Raw genomic sequence first — 21,300 nt, forward strand, 5'->3', positions numbered from 1 at the left:
CTGAATATTTGATTTTTTCCAATTTCAAATAGTATAAAACATTGGTTTCCCACTGACTTAAAAGAGGAGAGTTAGGATTCTTCCAGTTTAGCAAAATAAGTCTGTGTGCCAAAAGTGTAGTGAATGCAATCAAAGTTTGTTTGTCCTTCTCCACTTTAAACCCATCTGGAAGAACACCAAACACAGCTGTTAATGGGTTAGGAGGGATTGTGACACCAAGGTTGTCTGAAAGGCACTTAAACATTTTGGTCCAAAATGATGTTAATTTGGCGCAGGCCCAAAACATGTGACCCAGTGAGGCTGGGACTTGACTGCAGCATTCGCAGGTTGAATCTTGCCCTGGAAACATTTTGGACAGTTTTAGGCGAGACAGATGTGCTCGATATATAACTTTGCGTTGAATAATTGTTTGCTTTGCACATATGGAGCGCGAGTGAAGTATCTGCATTGCTACTTTTCACTCCCTTTCTGATATATTGATTAAGAGATCTTTTTCCCATTGTTCTCTTGGATCTTTGAAAGGGAGGGACTGTAAAATAATTTTATATATTGCAGAGATGGTGTCTAAGTCCTTGAAATTGAGCAATATTTTTTCCAGCATGGACGAGGGTGCAAGATGAGGAAAATCGGGCAGGTTCTGTTTAACAAAGTTCCTAATTTGAAGATAGTGAAAGAACTTTGTAACTGGAAAGTTATATTTGGAATGTAATTGTTCGTAGGATGCAAAGATGTTGTCTATATAAAGATCTCTGAGCATTTTAAGCCCAAATTTTTTCCAGATATTAAAAACTGCATATGTTTGCGAGGGTTGAAAGAGGTGGTTCTCTTGCAGAGGTGCCACAGATAAAAGCTTCTCCATCTTAAAATGCTTTCTACATTGGTTCCAGTTGTCTTTTTTTTCACTGCAGTGGGCTTGCGCCCTGCCCAAGATTTGTTCCTGCTTTGCGCCCTGTGCTGGCTGGGATTGGCTCCGGCAGACCCCCGTGACCCTGTGTTAAGATATAGCGGGTTGGATAATGACTGACTGACTGACTGTCTTTTTTTTCATAATTAAGTCTCATTTTTATTGAGAATTCTTAATAAAGGTCTCTACTCGCTGGTTCATACATTTGAAAGTCGTGTTGTTTACTTGTTTAACTGCTGAATTCACCTTCTCTGTCATTGGTTCTTTCCTCCTTATTATAATACCAGAAGAACACTGGGGTGTCATCCTTGCGCTTTCCAATTGGTATACATTTACATGGCTTTAGAGAATAATGTAAAAGTTAATTAATTACTAATGTGATTAGTTTTTCCTGGAGGCAGTGTGAAAATTATTTCTGTTACAATTTGAGAAAAGAAATTACTAATTTGTAATGGATTGCTTTCTTTCAGCAACTACCCCATTTAATTCAGTTCAGGGTTGCAGAGACTGCAGCACAGAAAACCAATAGGGAATAGAGCACCACTAAATATACTGTAACTACAAATTTTTATATGCCAGACATGCATTCATGTGCTTTATCCAGTTAAGCTTACTAGACATTAACACCACAGAGTCATCTAATAAATGTTCCTTTTGTCATGTAAACTACTAAATGTAAAATATTTGTGTGTAAGGTATGAAGACAACAATGAAGAAAGCATCTTTTTGCACTTAAAAGAGGGCACTGATGAGGCACAGATGGAAAATAGAGAAGTGTCCGAGCTAAGCAGTAGCAGCAAAAGGAGAGTCACAGAGGAGGAGCTGGTGAAAGCTGCACCAAAGAAGAGCCGTGTTGAGTCTCAGGTGGGAGAATCTCCAAAGTCAGCACCAGCAACGGCAACCAATGAAGCACATGACCAGTGCAAGGGAGAGAGCGGGCAGGGACCACAGATTCAGGAGGACACCGTCAAAGAATATGTAATAGGTACAAATATATAGTTTTTGTCAAAAATCAGATAATTCAATATATTTTAAAACTAAACAAATGTTAAACATGTGGAATAGTGACTATAATATGAGCATGAACATATTATAATGTGTATAATGTATAAGTAAGCCTAGAGTGAACAGTGACTTTAAATCATACAGCTCTTAATCTTTGTTTTCTGCCTGTACAGACACAAGCCATTCACCTCTGGCTCCATTTGAACATCGTATTGTCTCAGCAAAGCCAGCACCAATAGCTAGCTTCTATGCAATTGACAAACAGGAGATAATCGGAGGGTAAGACAGCCAGACTGTGCGTCATGTCTTTTGATAACAATACTGTTTTATAAGAACAGCAAGGCTTGCTTGGATTCATTTTAGTTCCTTCTTTGTGTACGCGCTGGCAGAAAGTACAGTGCTATATGTGAAACTAAAACTAAAAACAGCTGGCAATGCCTCAGAAAGTGATAATCCTGCTCCTTGAATGGCCGGTCTCTTGCAATGTGCTTGAGTATTCATCTTTTAGAATGTGTTTTGTTGTGTTGATTGGCTTTATTGTAGTGTCAAAAACTTTTTTTATGTATTTGCATGCCAAGTTGTATTTTTTAGCCAGTGCACAAATGTTTCATATCGATGTTTCCAAATGTGGTGGAATCAGCACTGCTAAACATTTTTAACATCTGGCTGTGTCCGTTGATGTGTGCATAATTGCAAGAACCTCATTCTTAGTGAAATATTTGTGGTGTGGTTTGGCCCCTAGAGGAGACATCTCAGTACAATGGATGGATTTGCATTGTGTGAATGATTCCAGTCTTGATTCCCCCAAGACATTTTTATTTGAAACTTATAGACACCACACTGTCAGTATTCTGAGGTACACTAAAGATGCAGGGAAGTGTATATTCCATTCATTATCGAACCTGCATAATCCAAAGGAGTTTTGGCATATTCATGGAGAAAAGGACAAGATATCATCCTCCTACTTGCACTTTGATATCACCTTGTGATATCACTCGTCCTCTACCAGGAAATAATAAACATGTATCCCAGCTGGCAAGTGGGTTTTTTTGTGCACCATGGTGGTCATAATTTCTCTAATCCATTGTCTCTGTGGAGTGTGGACAATATATTCATGTTCTGGTTTCTCCACGCACTTGAGATTCTTACTGACATCTAAAAAATGTGCCTATTAGATTAATGAATGAGAAACTGGAGTAGAATGCCTATTCCAGTGGCTTCTTTGTCCTAGCTTCTCTACTTTCCTGTCTTATATGAAAAAGTATGTGTGTTTGTTTAATGGTCATCTCTAAATTGGCTCAGAATGGGTGAATGTCAGTGTATGTGAGCATGTCTAGTGATGGACTGTTGACAAGTCCGGAGCTGCTTCTTGTCTTGTTGAAAGGAAATATAGGAAGAATGGAATGTATAGATGATAAAAAAAATCATGGAAGTTGGCACTGCTTGGTAACTGTAGGGTTAATGGTTTAATGATGAAGAACACGGCAGCCTGTCAGGGTCACTAGATCCTCTGTGTCTGATAGGGCCATGAAAGGCTTTGGCTCCTATGACACATTAAGAGGAGGAGAGAGGTTCTGAATTCTATTTTAAACATTACAGACAAAACAAGTATAATGAAGAGCAAAACTAGCTCACTGCAGTTAGAAGTAAAATTTTAGATTTTAACACAGAATCTTATGTTAAAAGGTGTAGATTACTGGCAATTAAAGCTCTTTTTCCATTACAGAGGACGCTTTGGTCAAGTTCACAAATGCACTGAAAAGTCATCAGGTCTGACACTGGCTGCAAAAATCATTAAAGCCAGGGGCTCCAAAGAAAAGGTAAACACAATATGCAAATAACTCTATTTGCATTTATTTCAATGTAGCATTCAAAAAGAAATAAAAACAATCCTTTCTAAATATTTTGATGCCTTTAGATAAATATAGTATACAAATGACAGTGGAAAACAGATGAGGAAATCAATGGATGGATGGATGGATGGATAGATAGATAGATGAAGAGAATCTCTATGCCCACAATACTTTCTATGCCATTGTCTTTTTAGTCATGTGTTGAATGACACAGGTTTGAGACAAAAATTGACTGGCGTCAGGCTCACTTTACTTTGGCCGTTCTATTAATACATCCCTCTCCACATATGCCGCTCTCCAATTTGTCATCCAGTCATCCTTTGTTGGGGGAAGTCAGGTAAACAATCTGCCAAGATCTTACTTAGCACAGCAATTTTGCTCAGGTCAAGAATATCATCAACTTGCATTTCTAGGATGACTGTCATCTTGAAACAAATATTAAACTAATGTCACATGATTTAAATGACAATATTATACAGGAAAATATCTAACCTGTATTCATCAATATCTCTATGCATCTCTGTACTTTGTGTAATAATTAAAGCAGTAACATGTGCATCATTAACTAATTTTGAAGATAACATATTTAATCAAAATCATTGTGATTCAGGTACTGTAAATTGTAAAGAGATGCCCAATCCATGGGTGTTACAATAAAAAAATGGTGGGTGGCAAATGATGAAACAGAACTCCTGCCGTATACTGGAGATTGTCTGCCCTTTAACTGAGAGATGGGGCTCATGACTGCTGGGATGTTTTGGCCAGTAGTATTCATTAAGAAGAATTACTCAATAACTCAATTACTCAATAATTACTCAATAAATGATCCTTTGCTGAAGCTTAATAACCCCTTTAATTAGGGCTTCAATGATATTTGGGCCAGAAGGTGATTTAGAGAAGGATTGATGGGAGGAGGTGAGGACAGGGTTTTGATAAAGAGGTATAGGAGATGTGTAAGGAGTACTGAATTATGATACAACGGTAGGAAACGGAACAGCCACTATACGGGGGGGTAAACGTTAACATTTAACATTATACAAAGTTATTGTCTGTTTTTCACCTGCATTATTATCATTCTTTAATTTAATATTATTTATTGTATCAATATGCTGCTGCTGGACAATGTGAATTTCCCATTGGGATTAATAAAGTATCTATCTATCTATCTATCTATCTATCTATCTATCTATCTATCTATCTATCTATCTATCTATCTATCTATCTATCTATCTATCTATCTATCTAAGTAGAAAGGGGGACTTGCCATTGCGTATAGGAAGACCGATACAGACATTAGGGCTTTGTTTTATTTAATTTTATCTATGGAATTTGTCTCTCCATAATATACTCCCCTTTGTCATGACACTTGCCTCATTGACCTTCATTTTGGGTTTAGGGATGATCCTTACATTCTGTAATAGATTCATTTTTCCTTAATTCTTATTTACATCTTTAGATGCACTTGGACTCATCAGTGATGTATCCTAGGTTCAGTGGGTGTACAGACTCTTTCAACATTAAATACCTTCACCCAGGTGACCCAAGTTAAGGTCAGTTAGGCCTCAGCTTTTGTCCAAGTAGCATTCACATGCAATGACTCCTGATCCACAGCCATCTTTAGGCCTTTTCAGCTTTCTTTTGTGGCTTTTTTTTGTGCTACGTTTCTGACTCCCAGTTGCTCCTGCAGAGAAAATAAGCTAGGAACCCTCTACATCCTACTTCAACAAACATGCACTGTGCTCTCCATTTTTCTCTGCAGCTCTCAAGAGTTAAGTCTGCATATTTGGCTCTTTTACGCTAATTTGCCTCCTCCAATTGATCCTTCTAGGGGACATTCAATTCGAACATAACCTCCCGCTTCGATGGTTTTGATAATATCTGGCCTGTGTAAAGGCATTGTGATATTTTCTGGAAACTTCAGTTAATTCGCTAGGTCCATCTTTAGTTCTGTGTCCTTTGATTCTTCCAGTAGGCATCCAGGGTGCCTTGACTTTACTTTTCAAATGAGAAACACTGCAGCAACCTACAAAGTCTTCATATGTATGTTTACTGGAATGTACAATGCAGATAGCAGCCAGCACAAAATTTGACTATTATTTTAATACCCTTTCACAAATCCAATTTGCAAATATGTTCTTCAAACCAGAGTGAGTGCTTATATTATTCCTAGAGAATGTTTTACCTTTCAAACTAGGAATTTTTAGAGAAAAAAACAAAAAAACAATAATAACCAGAACATCAAAAAGAAAGTTTAAAGTTGTATCTTGGCATACACATCTCAGTAAATGTTCTTTAATGCTTTGTAGTTGTTTCCACAAGGTTTGTCAACTGAGGAATATTAAGCCCAGAATTAAAAAAAAATAGATTTCAAATGTCTTCAAAAACTGGAAAAATAAGGAGCATTAAAAATTCAAACAGAAGGTACAGATGAACACAAGGACATTTTAAGAAATTAATTCAACAAGAGAAAAATAAAGTCATTGTAAGATAACCAGCCTGATTAATTAATTACAAGTCAGTTCTGAACCGATTGCACAGGGTGGCTTGCCCACTTTCTAACTTTTCAATCTGTCCACTATGACTGCTGAATATATCTTTCACTTAAATAATATATTTTTGTTGAAAAGGGATCTGAGGAGTAGAGGTAAATGAGATATGAGACTGAATTAGAACTGAAAAAACAGACCAGTGTCAGGCAACCAGCTTTTAAACTACAGTGGCGTGAATCCAAAATTTGAAGTCATAAAATCTCACAAAGTTGACAAACTTCTAATTCCTAAATTATGTTTTTCCTTTAGAAATGAGGTGGAAAGGTTTTTCCTTTTACCCTCACTGTAACCCATCAAGATGGTGTTGATTATCTCAGATGTTACGGCATGACTTTTAGATTCAACCACTATGACTACTGAATACAACTGTCATTTAAATAACGTACATTGGCTAAAAAACTGACCTAAACACAAAGGTAAACAAGATATAAGAAATCAATGACAGACAAGAGTCAGATGGTGGGTGTTAAACAACAAGAGGGTGAAAGCAAAAGTCAGAATACATGCAAAGTTGAGAAATGTGCAATTACAAAATTGATTTTGTTTCTTTTACAAATGGAGAAAAAGAAATTTCATTTTTGATCTTATGTGCCCCTCCATCTTTAAATAAGAAGGAGCTGATTATATCATGTGCTGCTGCTTTGAAATAGAATGTGACATAAACAAACAAGACACCAAGTTAACAAAATGGATGAATGCTGTAAAACTGATGTGTGTTAGTTAACTTAGTTAACTGTTTTGAAAGTTGGACAATTTTTATTTATTTATTTCATCAAAGACAACAATGCCACATTTTTGTTTATTAAATATTTTTATGATGATAAATCAAGTTAAAAAATAACAGTAATATAAATCAGTGGAGACTAGTGAAAAAAATTTGGGCAGGGTTGCAGTTTTTGGGGAAGCAAACTGAAGCAGCAGTTATCTATTATATAGTGCCATTCACATCTATCTATCTATCTATCTATCTATCTATCTATCTATCTATCTATCTATCTATCTATCTATCTATCTATCTATCTGTCTGTCTGTCTGTCTGTCTGTCTGTCTGTCTGTCTGTCTGTCTGTCTGTCTGTCTGTCTGTCTGTCTGTCTGTTATATTGTACCTTTCACATCTATGTATTAAATAATGCCTGTCATATCTATCTATCTGGTCTTTCCACATGCTCTTGTGGTCCTCATCATAGTGTCAATGCTCATGTTGGCCTGTCCAGTACCAGACCCATAGGACAAATCCAGGCTAAAATGTATTATACCCTTTACACCAGGGGTCCTCAATCACAGTCCTGGAGGGCCACAGTGGCTGCAGGTTTTTGTTCCAACCCAGTTGCTTAATTAGAAAGCAATCCTTTGCAATAATTTAATTTCATGACTTGTTATTGGGGGCGGCACGGTGGCGCAGTGGTAGCGCTGTTGCCTCGCAGTTAGGAGACCCGGGTTCGCTTCCCGGGTCCACCCTGCGTGGAGTTTGCATGTTCTCCCCGTGTCTGCGTGGGTTTCCTCCGGGCGCTCCGGTTTCCTCCCACAGTCCAGAGACATGCAGGTTAGGTGGATTGGTGATTCTAAATTGGCCCTAGTGTGTGCTTGGTGTGTGGGTGTGTTTGTGTGTGTCCTGCGGTGGGTTGGCACCCTGCCCGGGATTGGTTCCCTGCCTTGTGCCCTGTGTTGGCTGGGATTGGCTCCAGCAGACCCCCGTGACCCTGTGTTCGGATTCAGCGGGTTGGAAAATGGATGGATGGATGGACTTGTTATTGCTTTAACTCTGTTATGTCAGGTAATTCTGATATTCTAGATTTTTTCCCTTTTCTAAGGATATCATCCAAATGATTTGAAGGCTAAAATGGATGAGTAATTCTCAGTCCTTCACTTTTTTCTCTTCACTTTCCTTCCAAGTATTTAATTAAACCCAATAGTGCACGATAAATACACACAGGTGTAAATGGTAACAAGCTAAATGGAGAAATGCTGCTCTCTTTTGTCATTTGCATGTTATTGCTAATTAGGAGCAATTAAAAACCAAGAATACAGCTGTTTAAGACTAAAATAAGCAATAAGAGTTAAAAATTTTAACGAGCGAGACAACTAAAGTAAAGCAGAAGTGTTACTTAAGCAATAAGTGCTTCTTATTAAGCAATTGGGTTGGAGCAAAAACCTGCAGCCACTGCGGCCCTCCAGGACTGTGATTGAGGATCCCTGCTTTACACCGTGCTGCCCAATCTGATGCCATCTTTCCCATTTCTACTGTGCTTCAAAACTTCCACAGTCTCTTTATTCTTCCCATAACCTGCCCTAGAGATATGGAAATGAACAGGTGCACCTGCCACCCAAAGTTTATACTACACCTGTCTATAAGCTGCCCAGTCCTCTGCCAACTTACCCACTTCCCCATTCTGCCAAAACCCACAAAACTTCCGCCTCTGTAATCTACCTGTAACATGGATTTTCTGTCTGTCCTATAACACATCCACAGCATAAGATAGAGTGCCCATTCCTATTTTCACAGTATTCCGTAAGTCCACATCATATAATCCTTAGTCCTCTGATTTTTCTCAGGTTTGTATCCCAGTTTATCGTTTACCACATCCACAGAGTCATTTCCACCCTAATTGTATTCTACATTTGCTGCCAAACTGCCCAGTCCTATGCAAGTTTTCCAGGCTTACCTCACTTGGCAACACACTCACATTGTAGGATCCACAGACCCCCACATCTGTAAAACATAATTCACCCCTCAACCTGTCCTATACTACACCCACAATACAAGTCCAACCTAAATCTTATTCTGCCTTTATGATCAGAACACCCATATTTCCTTGAACATAAATTTTGCCCTCCTTTCCTCATCCATCCATCCATTTTCCAACCCGCTGAATCCAAACACAGGGTCACGGGGGTCTGCTGGAGCCAATCCCAGCCAACACAGGGCACAAGGCAGGAAACAATCCTGGGCAGGGTGCCAACCCACCGCAGCCTCCTTTCCTTCAGGCTTGAAAATTTCTTAATTACTGAGTGATTTCAGTAAACCTGGCAGCAAAAATTAGCCTCATACTATTGTCTAGATCAGTGTTTCCCAACCTTTTTTTTGAACTGGCACACTTTTCTTAACCAAAGTCATCCCAAGGCACACCACTATTTTACTAACCTCAAATACAGTATATCTCATACATTTGCTCAACCTCCTGAAGGGGTGGGACTACTGGAGAAGCTGTTAAAAAAGGAGCTTTGAGATCAGTGTTCATAGACACAGCACTTAATAAGCACTTTGCTGGCATGTCCCAGCTGCTTTGTCCCTTTGCCTGCCTCTCTCTACCTCAGAGGCAACTTGTATGCCCACTATTCACTAGCCTTGTCAGGCCATACACCCTGGGCAGATGGACTCTAGCGGCCAGGAGACACGTCCAAAGTCCTCTAACATGGCGATCATGGAGCTGCTTTTATGCCAGCTTCTCCAGGTAGATCTATCCTCCTCAGACAGGTCACCTGCGGATCTTGTGTGGAAAAAAGTCCATGTGTTACCTTGTCCTCAATCACTTGCCCTTTATCTTCTTTTTCTCTTCTTCAAGTGAACGACTTATAAAGGGGTGTTTCATGAAAGAAATAACCAAATTTTCTTTGATTTCTGAAGTTCCACTTGAAGTTGTCATCTCCGTAAAGTCATGCTCGTTGATCTGTAGTTATGTCAATGGCGGGTGTGAACTGTGTTCCACTGATATGAACATGAAGTAGTGTATCAACAATTGTCGAATCTCATTAGATTAAAAAAACCTAAAACAATACTAATTTGCTGCCAATAAATGTGGGAGTGTCTGGGGCGCAGAGAGCTGTGTCCCTGGACAAATCTGAAAGGAACCAATTAAAGGACAGCCTCAGATCACCTGCTTGCCAAAAGATCAAGGACTTACGCATTATTTTCATTTGGCCAGAGCCCGTCACTCAGCAAATATAGGTATTCACACAGAAATTAAACAAATACAAGTCAGAACCAATTATTATTGGATGTTGACATGTGCTGACACCAGGAATGTTATAAACAAATTTATTTTATGATTATTTCACATTACCCCAGTGCCTGGCATTACAAAATGCCACTGATAAGAATGCATTAGTTGAGTAAATATACATTTTAATTGCATTTTACAATGTAATTTAGTTAAGCAGAGCCCAAGTAGGATTTTAGCTTCTGAAATAGCCTTTATAAGCAGCAGATACCATTTCATGTGATGTAAAAACTACATTCATTGATGCTATAGAATTTATATTTGTGTGTTTTAAGACAGACAGTTTCAAAAATTCATCAGTGGGTGATAAATGAGCGTATTCAAAGTTTCAAAAAAAGTGTACAGCATTCTGTTTGAAATGTCTCAACAAAATTGAAATTTCCCGACAGATTTCTTTGAAAATTGTATGTACCAGATTCCAAATAAAATCACTCCACAGGAGTCAAGTTGTTTCATGCAGACAGGCAGATCAACAGATAGACATGACAATGACAATAGGTGTTTTCACATATTATGCAGACACACCAGAACAGGAGAATAGAGACAGCAAAAGAAAAGTAATATCTTGTAAGAAAAACCATGTGTAAGGAAATGGACAAAACAGCACAAAGGTTTTGGACACCAAGTAGTGAATGCATTTAAGAAGAATTAATGTCTTCGCAGACATGAGTCCAGTAAGATAGCAGATCTTCTGGTCTTGAGGACGCCTGGTAGAGAGGTGCGGGTCCGGTGGTAAAGCCGTTAGTCTTCTGGTCTGCAGAGGGACAAAGAGAAAAGACATTAGTATACAGTGCCAACCCCTGGAGAGGCAGGGTATTACCATTACTAGAGTTTTTAAGCCATCCCCTATGTGCACACATGTGAGACATGAAAAACATAAAACCACTAAAACAATACTACAAATATGACAACTACAAGTCACCATTTCACCTCCTGTATCTGTCATTCTCTGCCTCTCTCTCTCTGTCTTTCTATCCCTAATATGAGAACCTTCCTGTTAGTGACCCATTTCCCTAACTCTTTTCTAAGTTTAACTCAGTTTGCTGGTGGCAATATGTAGGTCTTTAAAGTCCATTATTTTCACAGTCTTAGATCAATAAGAGAATCTAAGGAGAAAAGAAATCACAGTTAATGCCCAATATGCAACTAAACAAAAGTGAGGTATCTATAGTAGTTGTCTTGTTTGGCCTTAAACCACACCTCATCAATCTCCTGTTTGATTTCCCTACTGCCATACAGTGTCTCCTGAAAATAATGTTGATTTCCTTCCAGCCATTATTACCTCTTTATTGTTCTGGCACTTCTGAAGAATTTCCTTTTCAGGAAACCATCTGCAGTTTTCAGGGTTTAATGCCCTCAAGTTGCTTTTGTCTGTCTACAATGGCCCTACTGATAGTTATTTTTTTTTCCCTTTTCCACATGTCTACTGACTGAACTGTCCCCTTTCCTGTGCCATTATCATGCCCTCTCTGTTCTTGCATATATGTGGTATTTATGAGCAAGGAGGCTAAGATTTGTTTTTATTTTTTTAACAGTTGTATTTGTTATAGGAAAATTTTATCTCCAAGATGAACAAATGTTCAATGCAAATTGCTTTTTGTTTTGTTTTCAAAATTCAAAGGCAAAAACCAGGCACTGTGTATGTTGATAATGATACATGAATACCTTTACATCAAATAAAGTTTTCAGTCATGCCTACAGGGAGAATGTCTTAAGTGGTGCATACAGAATGCAAACACTGAATAGTGTTAGTTTTAATATTGTATTTTGTAACCAAAACAAATGTCATTATTGTCTTTTTGCTGCCAGGAGGAAGTAAAGAATGAAATACAAGTTATGAATCAGTTAAACCATGCTAATCTCATCCAGCTATATGCAGCATTTGAATCCAAGTATGAGATTGTACTTGTTATGGAATAGTAAGTATTCTTTGTATCTTCTATTTGCTGTGATGTCATTTCAACTTAACAATGGCTTAGAGTGTCTATGTCTCCCCCTAGAGGTGATACTCTAAAATTCAAGTTCACATATGCAGTATGTCAGGGGTGGGCAAAGTCATTCCTGGAGGGCCGCAGTGGTCGCGGGTTTTTGTTCCAACCCAGTTGCTTTATTAGAAAACAATCCTTGCCAATAATTACATTTCATGGCTTGTTAGTGCTTTAACTCTGCTATGTCAAGTCATTCTCATATCCTATTTTTTTTTTTTCCATTCTAAGGATATCATCCAAATACTTTGAAGTGTAAAACGGATGGGTAATTCTCAATCCTTCACTTTTTTCTCTTCTCTTTCCTTCCAAGTATTTAATTAAACCAAATAGTGCACGATAAATACACACAGGTGTAAAGGGTAACAAGCAAAATGGATAACTGCTGGTTTCTTTTGTCATTTGCATCTTATTGCTAATAAGGAGCAATTAAAAACCAAAAATGCAGCTGTTTACGACTTAAATAAGCAATAAGGGTTCAAAATCTTAACGAGGGAGATAACTAAAATGAAGCAGGAGTGTTACTTGAGCAGTAAGTGCTTCTTATTAAGCAATTGGGTTGGAACAAAAACCTGTAGCCACTGCGGCACTCCAGGAATGACTTTGGCCACCCCTGCAGTATGTTTTACAGAAAGATGGATGAAAAAAATGTAATAGCCTCATTCTCAGTAGATACACTATATTTATGTGCATATAGAGAGACTTAAATTAAATCTTGTGATCAATATTTTACTGTACACCAAATATACATTGTAGTGTGTTCAAAGTTTGTGCTTTTATTTTTTTCAGTGTGGAAGGAGGAGAACTCTTTGATAGAATCATTGATGAAAACTGCAACTTAACTGAACTGGACACAATATTATTCATCAAACAGATCTGTGATGGAATTCAATATATGCATCAGATGTATATATTGCATTTAGATTTAAAGGTACATTTCCTTTTTCTGAACATATAAACATATTTTTCACTTTTTCTGCTATTTTTAAAACGCATTTATTTATATTAAATATATAAGATTTAGCAAAATATATTTTAAAATAATGGGAATATAAAATGCAGTTTTACAGAATAGATAAAATTAATGTATCATCACCAGTCACTTTAAAGTATTCACTAAAATTCCTGGCTTTCCAACTGAAACTGGATCTCTGTGAGAATTTTCTGCGCCAGGCTAGTTCTTTCGCAGAATGTTTAAATCTGCTCACAGTGTGATAGCATGGAAATAGCCTTAGGATATCTTCTGTCCAGTTTACCCACCCCTGGTGTTCAGAAATAGGATTTCTGGGTGGCCAGTCGAAAATGAACACACATTGAATTCTGTCGGTCATCAAAGAAGGGAAACCATTTGCCAAAAATTTCTCTCTTTTTTGTTTCAGTTTTATTTGAAGTCTGAAAATATGTTTGTTGATTTTGTAATATTAATACAGTGCAATAACACTGAGGGTCTTAAAGCCAACATTTCTGTCATTATTCCATATATTACTGTGCTGCACCAATGAACGCCACAGTAGGTGCACTTCCACTTAATTTGCAATATGAGTTTTTGTATGTGGTTAACTCAATCTCTTAATCCAATATTAGGTTTGTAGGTAAGAACCACTCCTAGTTGATGTCCCAGTCTGTCACAAGGTGCGCTTATTCTTATGGTGCCTGTTTAGATTCACAGCCTCCTTGAACTTGTAACTTGGCATGTAAGAACAAAACCCAAATACCCAGTGAACAATTCACAGAACTACAGGAACAACATGTAAACTCTCCTCAAGCCTTGTCCATGCCAGAATCAAGCATAGTCTTCTGGGCCTTTGAGATAGTGGTCATCATGATGCCCTTAAATTATTGTACAATTTGAAAAACATATAAGTATTATTGGACTGTAAAAGCAATCCAAAGGATATGTTTAGCACAATCAGTTAAATCTTTAACATTTCAATTAATGCACCTTAAATGGTGAATACATCCTAAAACCTTTTGTGCATACAAAATATCCTGTATATAATCAAACGGATGTCTTCAATGATATGTATTTTTGGCATCAGTGGTATAAGTTTTATTGTTAAAGGAAAAATGGGCTGAAGAACAGAAACCTCAGTGTGATTAAAATGCTTAGTATACTAGCTTCTTTTTTTTGCTCTACAGCCTGAAAATATCCTCTGTGTCGACAGAGCTACCAACAAAATTAAAATTATTGACTTTGGACTGGCAAGAAGGTAAGAAGATGTCCCACATTTTTACAAATATGCACACACATTATATTTCTAGTATGGAACCTACAGTGCATCCAGAAAGTATTCACAGCGCATCACTTTTTCCACCTTTTGTTATGTTACAGCCTTATTCCAAAATGGATTAAATTAATTTTTTTCCTCAGAATTCTGCACACAACACCCCATAATGACAATGTGAAAAAAGTTTACTTGAGGTTTTTGCAAATTTATTAAAAATAAAAAAACGGAGAAATCACATGTACATAAGTATTCACAGCCTTTGCTCAATACTTTGTCGATGCACCTTTGGCAGCAATTACAGCCTTAAGTCTTTTTGAATATGATGCCACAAGCTTGGCACACCTATCCTTGGCCAGTTTCGCCCATTCCTCTTTGCAGCACCTCTCAAGCTCCATCAGGTTGGATGGGAAGCGTCAGTGCACAGCCATTTTAAGATCTCTCCAGAGATGTTCAATCGGATTCAAGTCTGGGCTCTGGCTGGGCCACTCAAGGACATTCACAGAGTTGTCCTGAAGCCACTCCTTTGATATCTTGGCTGTGTGCTTAGGGTCGTTGTCCTGCTGAAAGATGAACCGTCGCCCCAGTCTGAGGTCAAGAGCGCTCTGGAGCAGGTTTTCATCCAGGATGTCTCTGTACATTGCTGCAGTCATCTTTCCCTTTATCCTGACTAGTCTCCCAGTTCCTGCCGCTGAAAAACATCTCCACAGCATGATGCTGCCACCACCATGCTTCACTGGTGGGATGGTGCCAGGTTTCCTCCAAACGTGACGCCTGGCATTCACACCAAAGAGTTCAATCTTTGTTTCATCAGACCAGAGAATTGCTGCAGAGATGGTTGTCCTTCTGGAAGGTTGTCCTCTCTCCACAGAGGACCTCTGGAGCTCTGACAGAGTGACCATCGGTTCTTGGTCACCTCCCTGACTAAGGCCCTTCTCCCCCTATCGCTCAGTTTAGATGGTCAGCCAGCTCTAGGAAGAGTCCTGGTGGTTTTGAATTTCTTCCACTTACAGATGATGGAGGCCACTGTTCTCATTGGGACCTTCAAAGCAGCAGAAATTTTTCTGTAACCTTCCCCAGATATGTGCCTCGAGACAATCCTGTCTCGGAGGTCTACAGACAATTCCTTTGACTTCATGCTTGGTTTGTGCTCTGAAATGAACTGTCAACTGTGGGACCTTATATAGACAGGTGTGTGCCTTTCCAAATCATGTCCAGTCAACTGAATTTACCACAGGTGGATTCCAATTAAGCTGCAGAAACATCTCAAGGATGATCAGGGGAAACAGGATGCAGGATGCTTCACTGCAAAGCCTGTGAATACTTATGTACATGTGCTTTCTCAATTTTTTTATTTTTAATAGATTTGCAAAAACCTCAAGTAAACTTTTTTCACATTGTCATTATGGGGTGTTGTGCGTAGAATTCTGAGGAAAAAAATGAATTTAATCCATTTTGGAATAAGGCTGTAACATAACAAAATGTGGAAAAAGTGATGCGCTGTGAATACTTTCCAGATGCACTGTATATTCCTCAAATTTTGCACAGATATTTCTATCAACTATGATTTATCATATCAACTTCAATCAACTATTTGTTTCATTTCCTACTGACATGTGGAGCCATGGAGTGATTTTCCCATGTATATTTGGGAAAACCACTGGATAGATTTCTTTCCAAAATTTTACATATATACAGGTGGGACGCAGCATTATGAACAAATTCCATCCCTGTGGACATTTGCAAGTCAGAACTTGTCCCTTAATGGAATATCACCAAAAATGCAGATTACTTCATTATTTACCTTGCAGAAGAACATATTAAAATGCATTAATAAAGTGCCAGTGAGCAATATTACAATACAATGGGTATGTAGAGTATGTCGACCTTATGTTTAAAGATCCTACAATGTTTAGTAAAGAGCAGATCCTGTTTGTTTCTCCAGTGTTGTTGTTGTGAAGTATTGTATATTATTTAATATATCCTCCACTTTCTGCCCACTTTATAATGTCAGTTTATTCTTCCAATATTATTACTGTTCTTATCACCACCAACCCCCTTTACTTACAGTGAATGTATATTTTGGAGTCATACTAATGGAATAAAAAGCCTCTACTATCTAACTGTTGTAAGATACTTGTGAATGAGGGCACAAAATGATTGAAAATAGTGACTATGTATTGTACTGTACAATACTACACCTCACCTCTATTTATCAGTGTTAAAACTAATTGTCTTGGTTTATAAGTAAAAATTAAAGATGGTATTTGAAATTGAATTCAAATTAAATTGAAAGTAAAATTATTAGGTTTTTACATGCTTGTTTGTATATGCTCCCCAAAACCCAACAAAGGCAGACACCAGGCACAAGTCTAACAACATACAAGGCCTTATTTATAAGGGAGCACCAAGTCTAGTACAATAAGCACAGCACTTTCTTTTCTTCTTTCTCTCTTTCTCTCTGTCTCTCCTTCCACCTCCACTCCTTCTCTGGTAAACTTCGTCCTAGTCTTCCCAACTCTGGCTGCCCAAATGAAGACAGGTAGCCACTTTTATGCTGTAACTGCAAGTACCTCAGGTGGCTTGTTAGCAAGGTCTGGAATCACTCCCACGTGTGTTGAAAGCCCTGCAAAGTGGGGCTCTGCAGCTCCCCCTAGTGGCTCCCACGGACCCCAACAGGGCTGTGCCAGACTCCAACTCCCACAGAGGCCTGCGGGAATTCAAGGTGCTGCTGGTTTACCCAGGGGAGCTGCCTTTTAGCACTCCGGGGCATGCAGTGCCTTGTGTACATCTGGTCCCCCTGTCATTCCATTACAACATCATCCCAGCCAGTTAAGGATCCTGGCCATCCGTCATAATATATATGATTTCAAACAATAGAAATAAATGCTATAACCTTCTCTTGGTCTGCAAATGCTGTTAGGCTGAGTGGGTCTGGCTTTGAGGAAAACTGTCTTCTGGTCTGACACGGGGATGACTGGCTTTATAGGGCTTGGTGTCCAACGCACATGTGTGACAGTATATGTTCACATAACAACTTCATGAATGATACTAACAGCCTTTCACAATAATGAGTACTAAATGACAGAATGCTGTGGCCTCTGGGGCAGAATGCCATATTCCCATAGTATGGTAGAAGATAGGAAACTTGCTTGAGAGATTGTATTCTCCGAGACTAAGTGAGACAAAGAACAAAGAGTGCCAGAACTGCACCCTGCTAAAAGACGCATAGTCCCCAGACTGTTGTGTCAATATAACAAGGGAGGCTGGGTAGATTGTTTGGCTATTTAGGAGTGGTAGAAGGCTCAGGTGGGTTTCAGGGACACCAGGGGCTATTAGGGTAATTCTAGCTTGGTTACTCACAATTCCCACAATGCACACTTTACAAGGGGGAAAAAAAGAAGGAACCAACACTGAACTGTGCAAATAAAAAAATATAATGGTAAATATCACATTTTGAGAAAAATTACAAAACAATGTTCTACTGTGCAACTTGTAAAAGGTGATTTAATTTACTGTGATCTTGATGCATAAGTTTAATTTTAGCTCTTTTTCATTGTTATGCTAATTTATAGAAAGTCTGGAGAAGCAAACCTTAAGTGTATATCAAACTCTATTAGAACATATTCCTTTAAAACTTGTTTTTCATTTATCTCCTTATAATTTATTAGATATAAACCAAGGGAAAAGCTTAAAGTTAATTTTGGAACACCAGAATTTCTTGCTCCAGAAGTTATCAACTATGATTTTGTTTCATTTCCTACCGACATGTGGAGCCTTGGAGTGATTACATATATGCTGTAAGTAATTTCCTTCTATTTTTTGCTTTAGGACTTGACAGCATTAACTTATTAGGACATTTGAAGTACCTTTTTCCTAATTTTTATTTGATTTGGTATTGTTTCAGTAGCACAGGAGTAAACTACGATGTTGGTTAAAGACAATTAATTATCGAATTAGTTTTTAAATACTAGTAGGAGGAATAGTTTGGACAGGTGCTACTACACTATATACATCTAATTGTTTAGGGGACATATGCTGGTGAAAGAACAAAATTCAAATGGAATGGAGATTGTTTGGTTATCATAAATAATTTAGTATTTATCATAAAACTTCAGCAAGTTAAAAATGACATCATAATATGAAAGCTCGGGGACACCCGAGAGCCCCAAACCCCAACATGAAAACACCAAGACATTGCTGGGTTCAAATAAATGGGTGTTTATTACACAAATACCTCACAAAAGCACCAAAGCACAAGTTATGTCTCCTCCAAACATCTCTCCTCTCTCCACCGCACTGCTCTCCTCCAGTTGAGCGTTGCTCGTCCTCCTCCCAGCTCTGACTGGCCTGGACAAGGCAATGCGGTCCCTTTTATTGAGGACCCAGGGGTACTTCTGGTGCCAGGACTGTTGCCTGTTAGAAGCACTTCCTGGTCATAGGGAAATCCCACATAACAGGGAGTACATCTCCCTATAGCATCCTCTTGTGACACCCATGGACCTCAGCAGGGCTGCGCTGATGGACTACAATTCCCAGCATTTCCTGCTGGTTCCCAAATGGGGGCAGATATTGAGGGCCGCTGCCACCTAGCAGCTGGGGGGAATAAACACCCCCTAGAGACAGTCCCTGCCTGTTCTCCTTTTCTACGTCAGCCAGGGATAGTGTTACACAATTGTCCGGTTGAGACACTTTACCATTCATTTGGGGCTTCAGGTAAGGGACCATCTTCTCTACTGGCTGGGATATCAGTCCATCCATTTGGGCAGCCTTGTCCACGTATGACATGCTTCCCTTTCTCGGCCGGGATGCCTTTCTGTCCACTTGGGGCATCCCATCCAGATAAGGTATCTTCCCATCTCCTTGTCAGGATGCCTGTCCATCCTGTGTACCACCTGCAAGCTATCTTTTCTATTCTAATGCAAACAGAATATATCAACTAAATTAGTCCTTTTCTCAAAATTAAGGATAATTTCCTAACCCAACATTTGGTCATAATTTTATGTTGCTGCAAAAAGCCAATACTTTTCTTTTTTGAGTAAATGTTCTAGTACATTTTTTTGTTTCTAGGCTCAGTGGCCTTTCTCCATTCCTAGGGGAGAATGACAATGAAACTCTCAATAACATCCTTTCTTGCCGATGGGACTTTGAAGAAGAAGAATTTAAAAATGTCTCAGAGGAAGCCAAAGATTTCATCAGAAAACTTCTAATCAAAGACAAAAGGTAATTTCTTATTTTTTAATTCCCTATAAAAGCTGACTGTACCTCAGAAAATAAAGATGTCAGTGATAAATTTATGAATTGTGTGTTGCAGTTTGTGCTGTTGATGTTTTCTTTGTTACTGCAGAAGAATATTGTATGTATGAAAAATAAAGATGTTTTCTGAAATATGCTTAGTATTATGGAACCTACACAAAGAACAAACATGAAAAATAAAAACATACGTTAATGTACATATCACAATACAATGTGTATTTGATAGAATTTATATATTTGAGTAAATAAAGTGTGAAAGATACAGTAAGTTGCATCTGAATCCCTGAACAATCAAAACCAAAGAGTTTTATTATGAATATAAAACAGGGGAGGCACAAAAGCAGTAACAGCAAGTACAAATAATAAAGGGGAAAAATGATAAGCCTAAGCCTGTCTGGGCCTTTATTTGTGGTGTTTTTACACATATCTGGTAACTGGGATGGACCAACTTGGAAATTTTCTGCACTAAGGCTCACTTCACTTTCTGTCTCTCTATTTCAGTGTTCCAACCTCTTCTACTCTTTAGGCACATGTCAACCAGAACCCTCCTGACATTAAGATGCTTGATTCTCTGGCAACAAGGCTGCTTTTGCTCCCCATCCTGGGATCCTTCTGGCCATGCCTGGAAGTCATTTCCACAATTAGTCATGTCCCAATATTTTAAACAAGGACACCAAGCTAGAGCTCTGCTTAACATATCCTGGAGTCTTTGCATGCCTGAGCCTTTCACTACCCTTAAAGTGTCAACCTTTCAAGGCTTTAAATTATCTTCTTGTTCTCTAACAAGAACATTGTGGACCCATCGAGTCCCTCCTGCATTTACATCTGGAAAAATCTGTGGAGCACTACTTACCTACTCATAAATTACCCTTTTATTACTTTGGACCTCTTGTCTCTATGATTATGGAGCACTCAGCATCCTCCATATTTTTTTCTTATTTTAAGGACATTGCAGGGCCCTGCATTTGTCCATTTGTACATATTCCTGCATTTCCCCATCTTCTTTGTAGCACATCATGCCAAGGGCAGGGAAATAAGTATGACTGGGAGAGAAAATAGCTGAAAAGGGTAAAGAATAAAGCATGTTCAGGGCAGAAAAAAAGGAAGTTAGAATACTAAAAATGCAAAACAAATTAATTTCAAAAGAAGAAATCCAGAAATCCTAAAAATATATAAGACATCCTTATGTCTTATTCTAACAAATACATATGTTTCTATTATTGAAGAAAGGTTTCCAAAACTAGGGTGCCTAGAAATGTAATAAACAACATTGTGATGCCCATGTATTTGAATAACAAAATGTCTGTGCCCAAGAAAGAACTCTTCCTTGGAAAATGTCAGCATGACGTTACTATCATAATAATTCATTACATTTATATAGCACTTTTCTCAGTACTCAAAGCACTATCCACACAGGGAGGAACCAAACCCACAATCTTCCACAGTCTCCTTAATGCAAAGCAGCAGCACTACCACTGCGCCACCTGTGAGGACATCATACTAAACAAATAGAAACACACAATAC

General features: G+C 38.4%; 1 protein-coding gene across 6 annotated transcripts in view; it reads left to right on the forward strand.

The window, feature by feature from the left end:
* LOC114653592 (myosin light chain kinase 3-like) overlaps positions 1 to 21,300 on the forward strand; it is a 189,929-nt gene that overhangs the window by 157,583 nt on the left and 11,046 nt on the right. For all 6 annotated transcript variants that reach the window (XM_051928837.1, XM_051928838.1, XM_051928839.1 and 3 more), the window contains 8 exons: positions 1,600 to 1,889; positions 2,083 to 2,188; positions 3,636 to 3,729; positions 12,119 to 12,228; positions 13,084 to 13,225; positions 14,434 to 14,504; positions 18,191 to 18,319; positions 19,590 to 19,742. In XM_051928837.1, coding sequence (XP_051784797.1) covers positions 1,600 to 1,889; positions 2,083 to 2,188; positions 3,636 to 3,729; positions 12,119 to 12,228; positions 13,084 to 13,225; positions 14,434 to 14,504; positions 18,191 to 18,319; positions 19,590 to 19,742 — 1,095 coding nt within the window. The remainder of the gene's footprint in view (positions 1 to 1,599; positions 1,890 to 2,082; positions 2,189 to 3,635; positions 3,730 to 12,118; positions 12,229 to 13,083; positions 13,226 to 14,433; positions 14,505 to 18,190; positions 18,320 to 19,589; positions 19,743 to 21,300) is intronic.

Source organism: Erpetoichthys calabaricus, chromosome 6 (genome assembly GCF_900747795.2).
Source record: "Erpetoichthys calabaricus chromosome 6, fErpCal1.3, whole genome shotgun sequence".
Classification (NCBI taxonomy): Eukaryota; Metazoa; Chordata; class Cladistia; order Polypteriformes; family Polypteridae; genus Erpetoichthys; species Erpetoichthys calabaricus.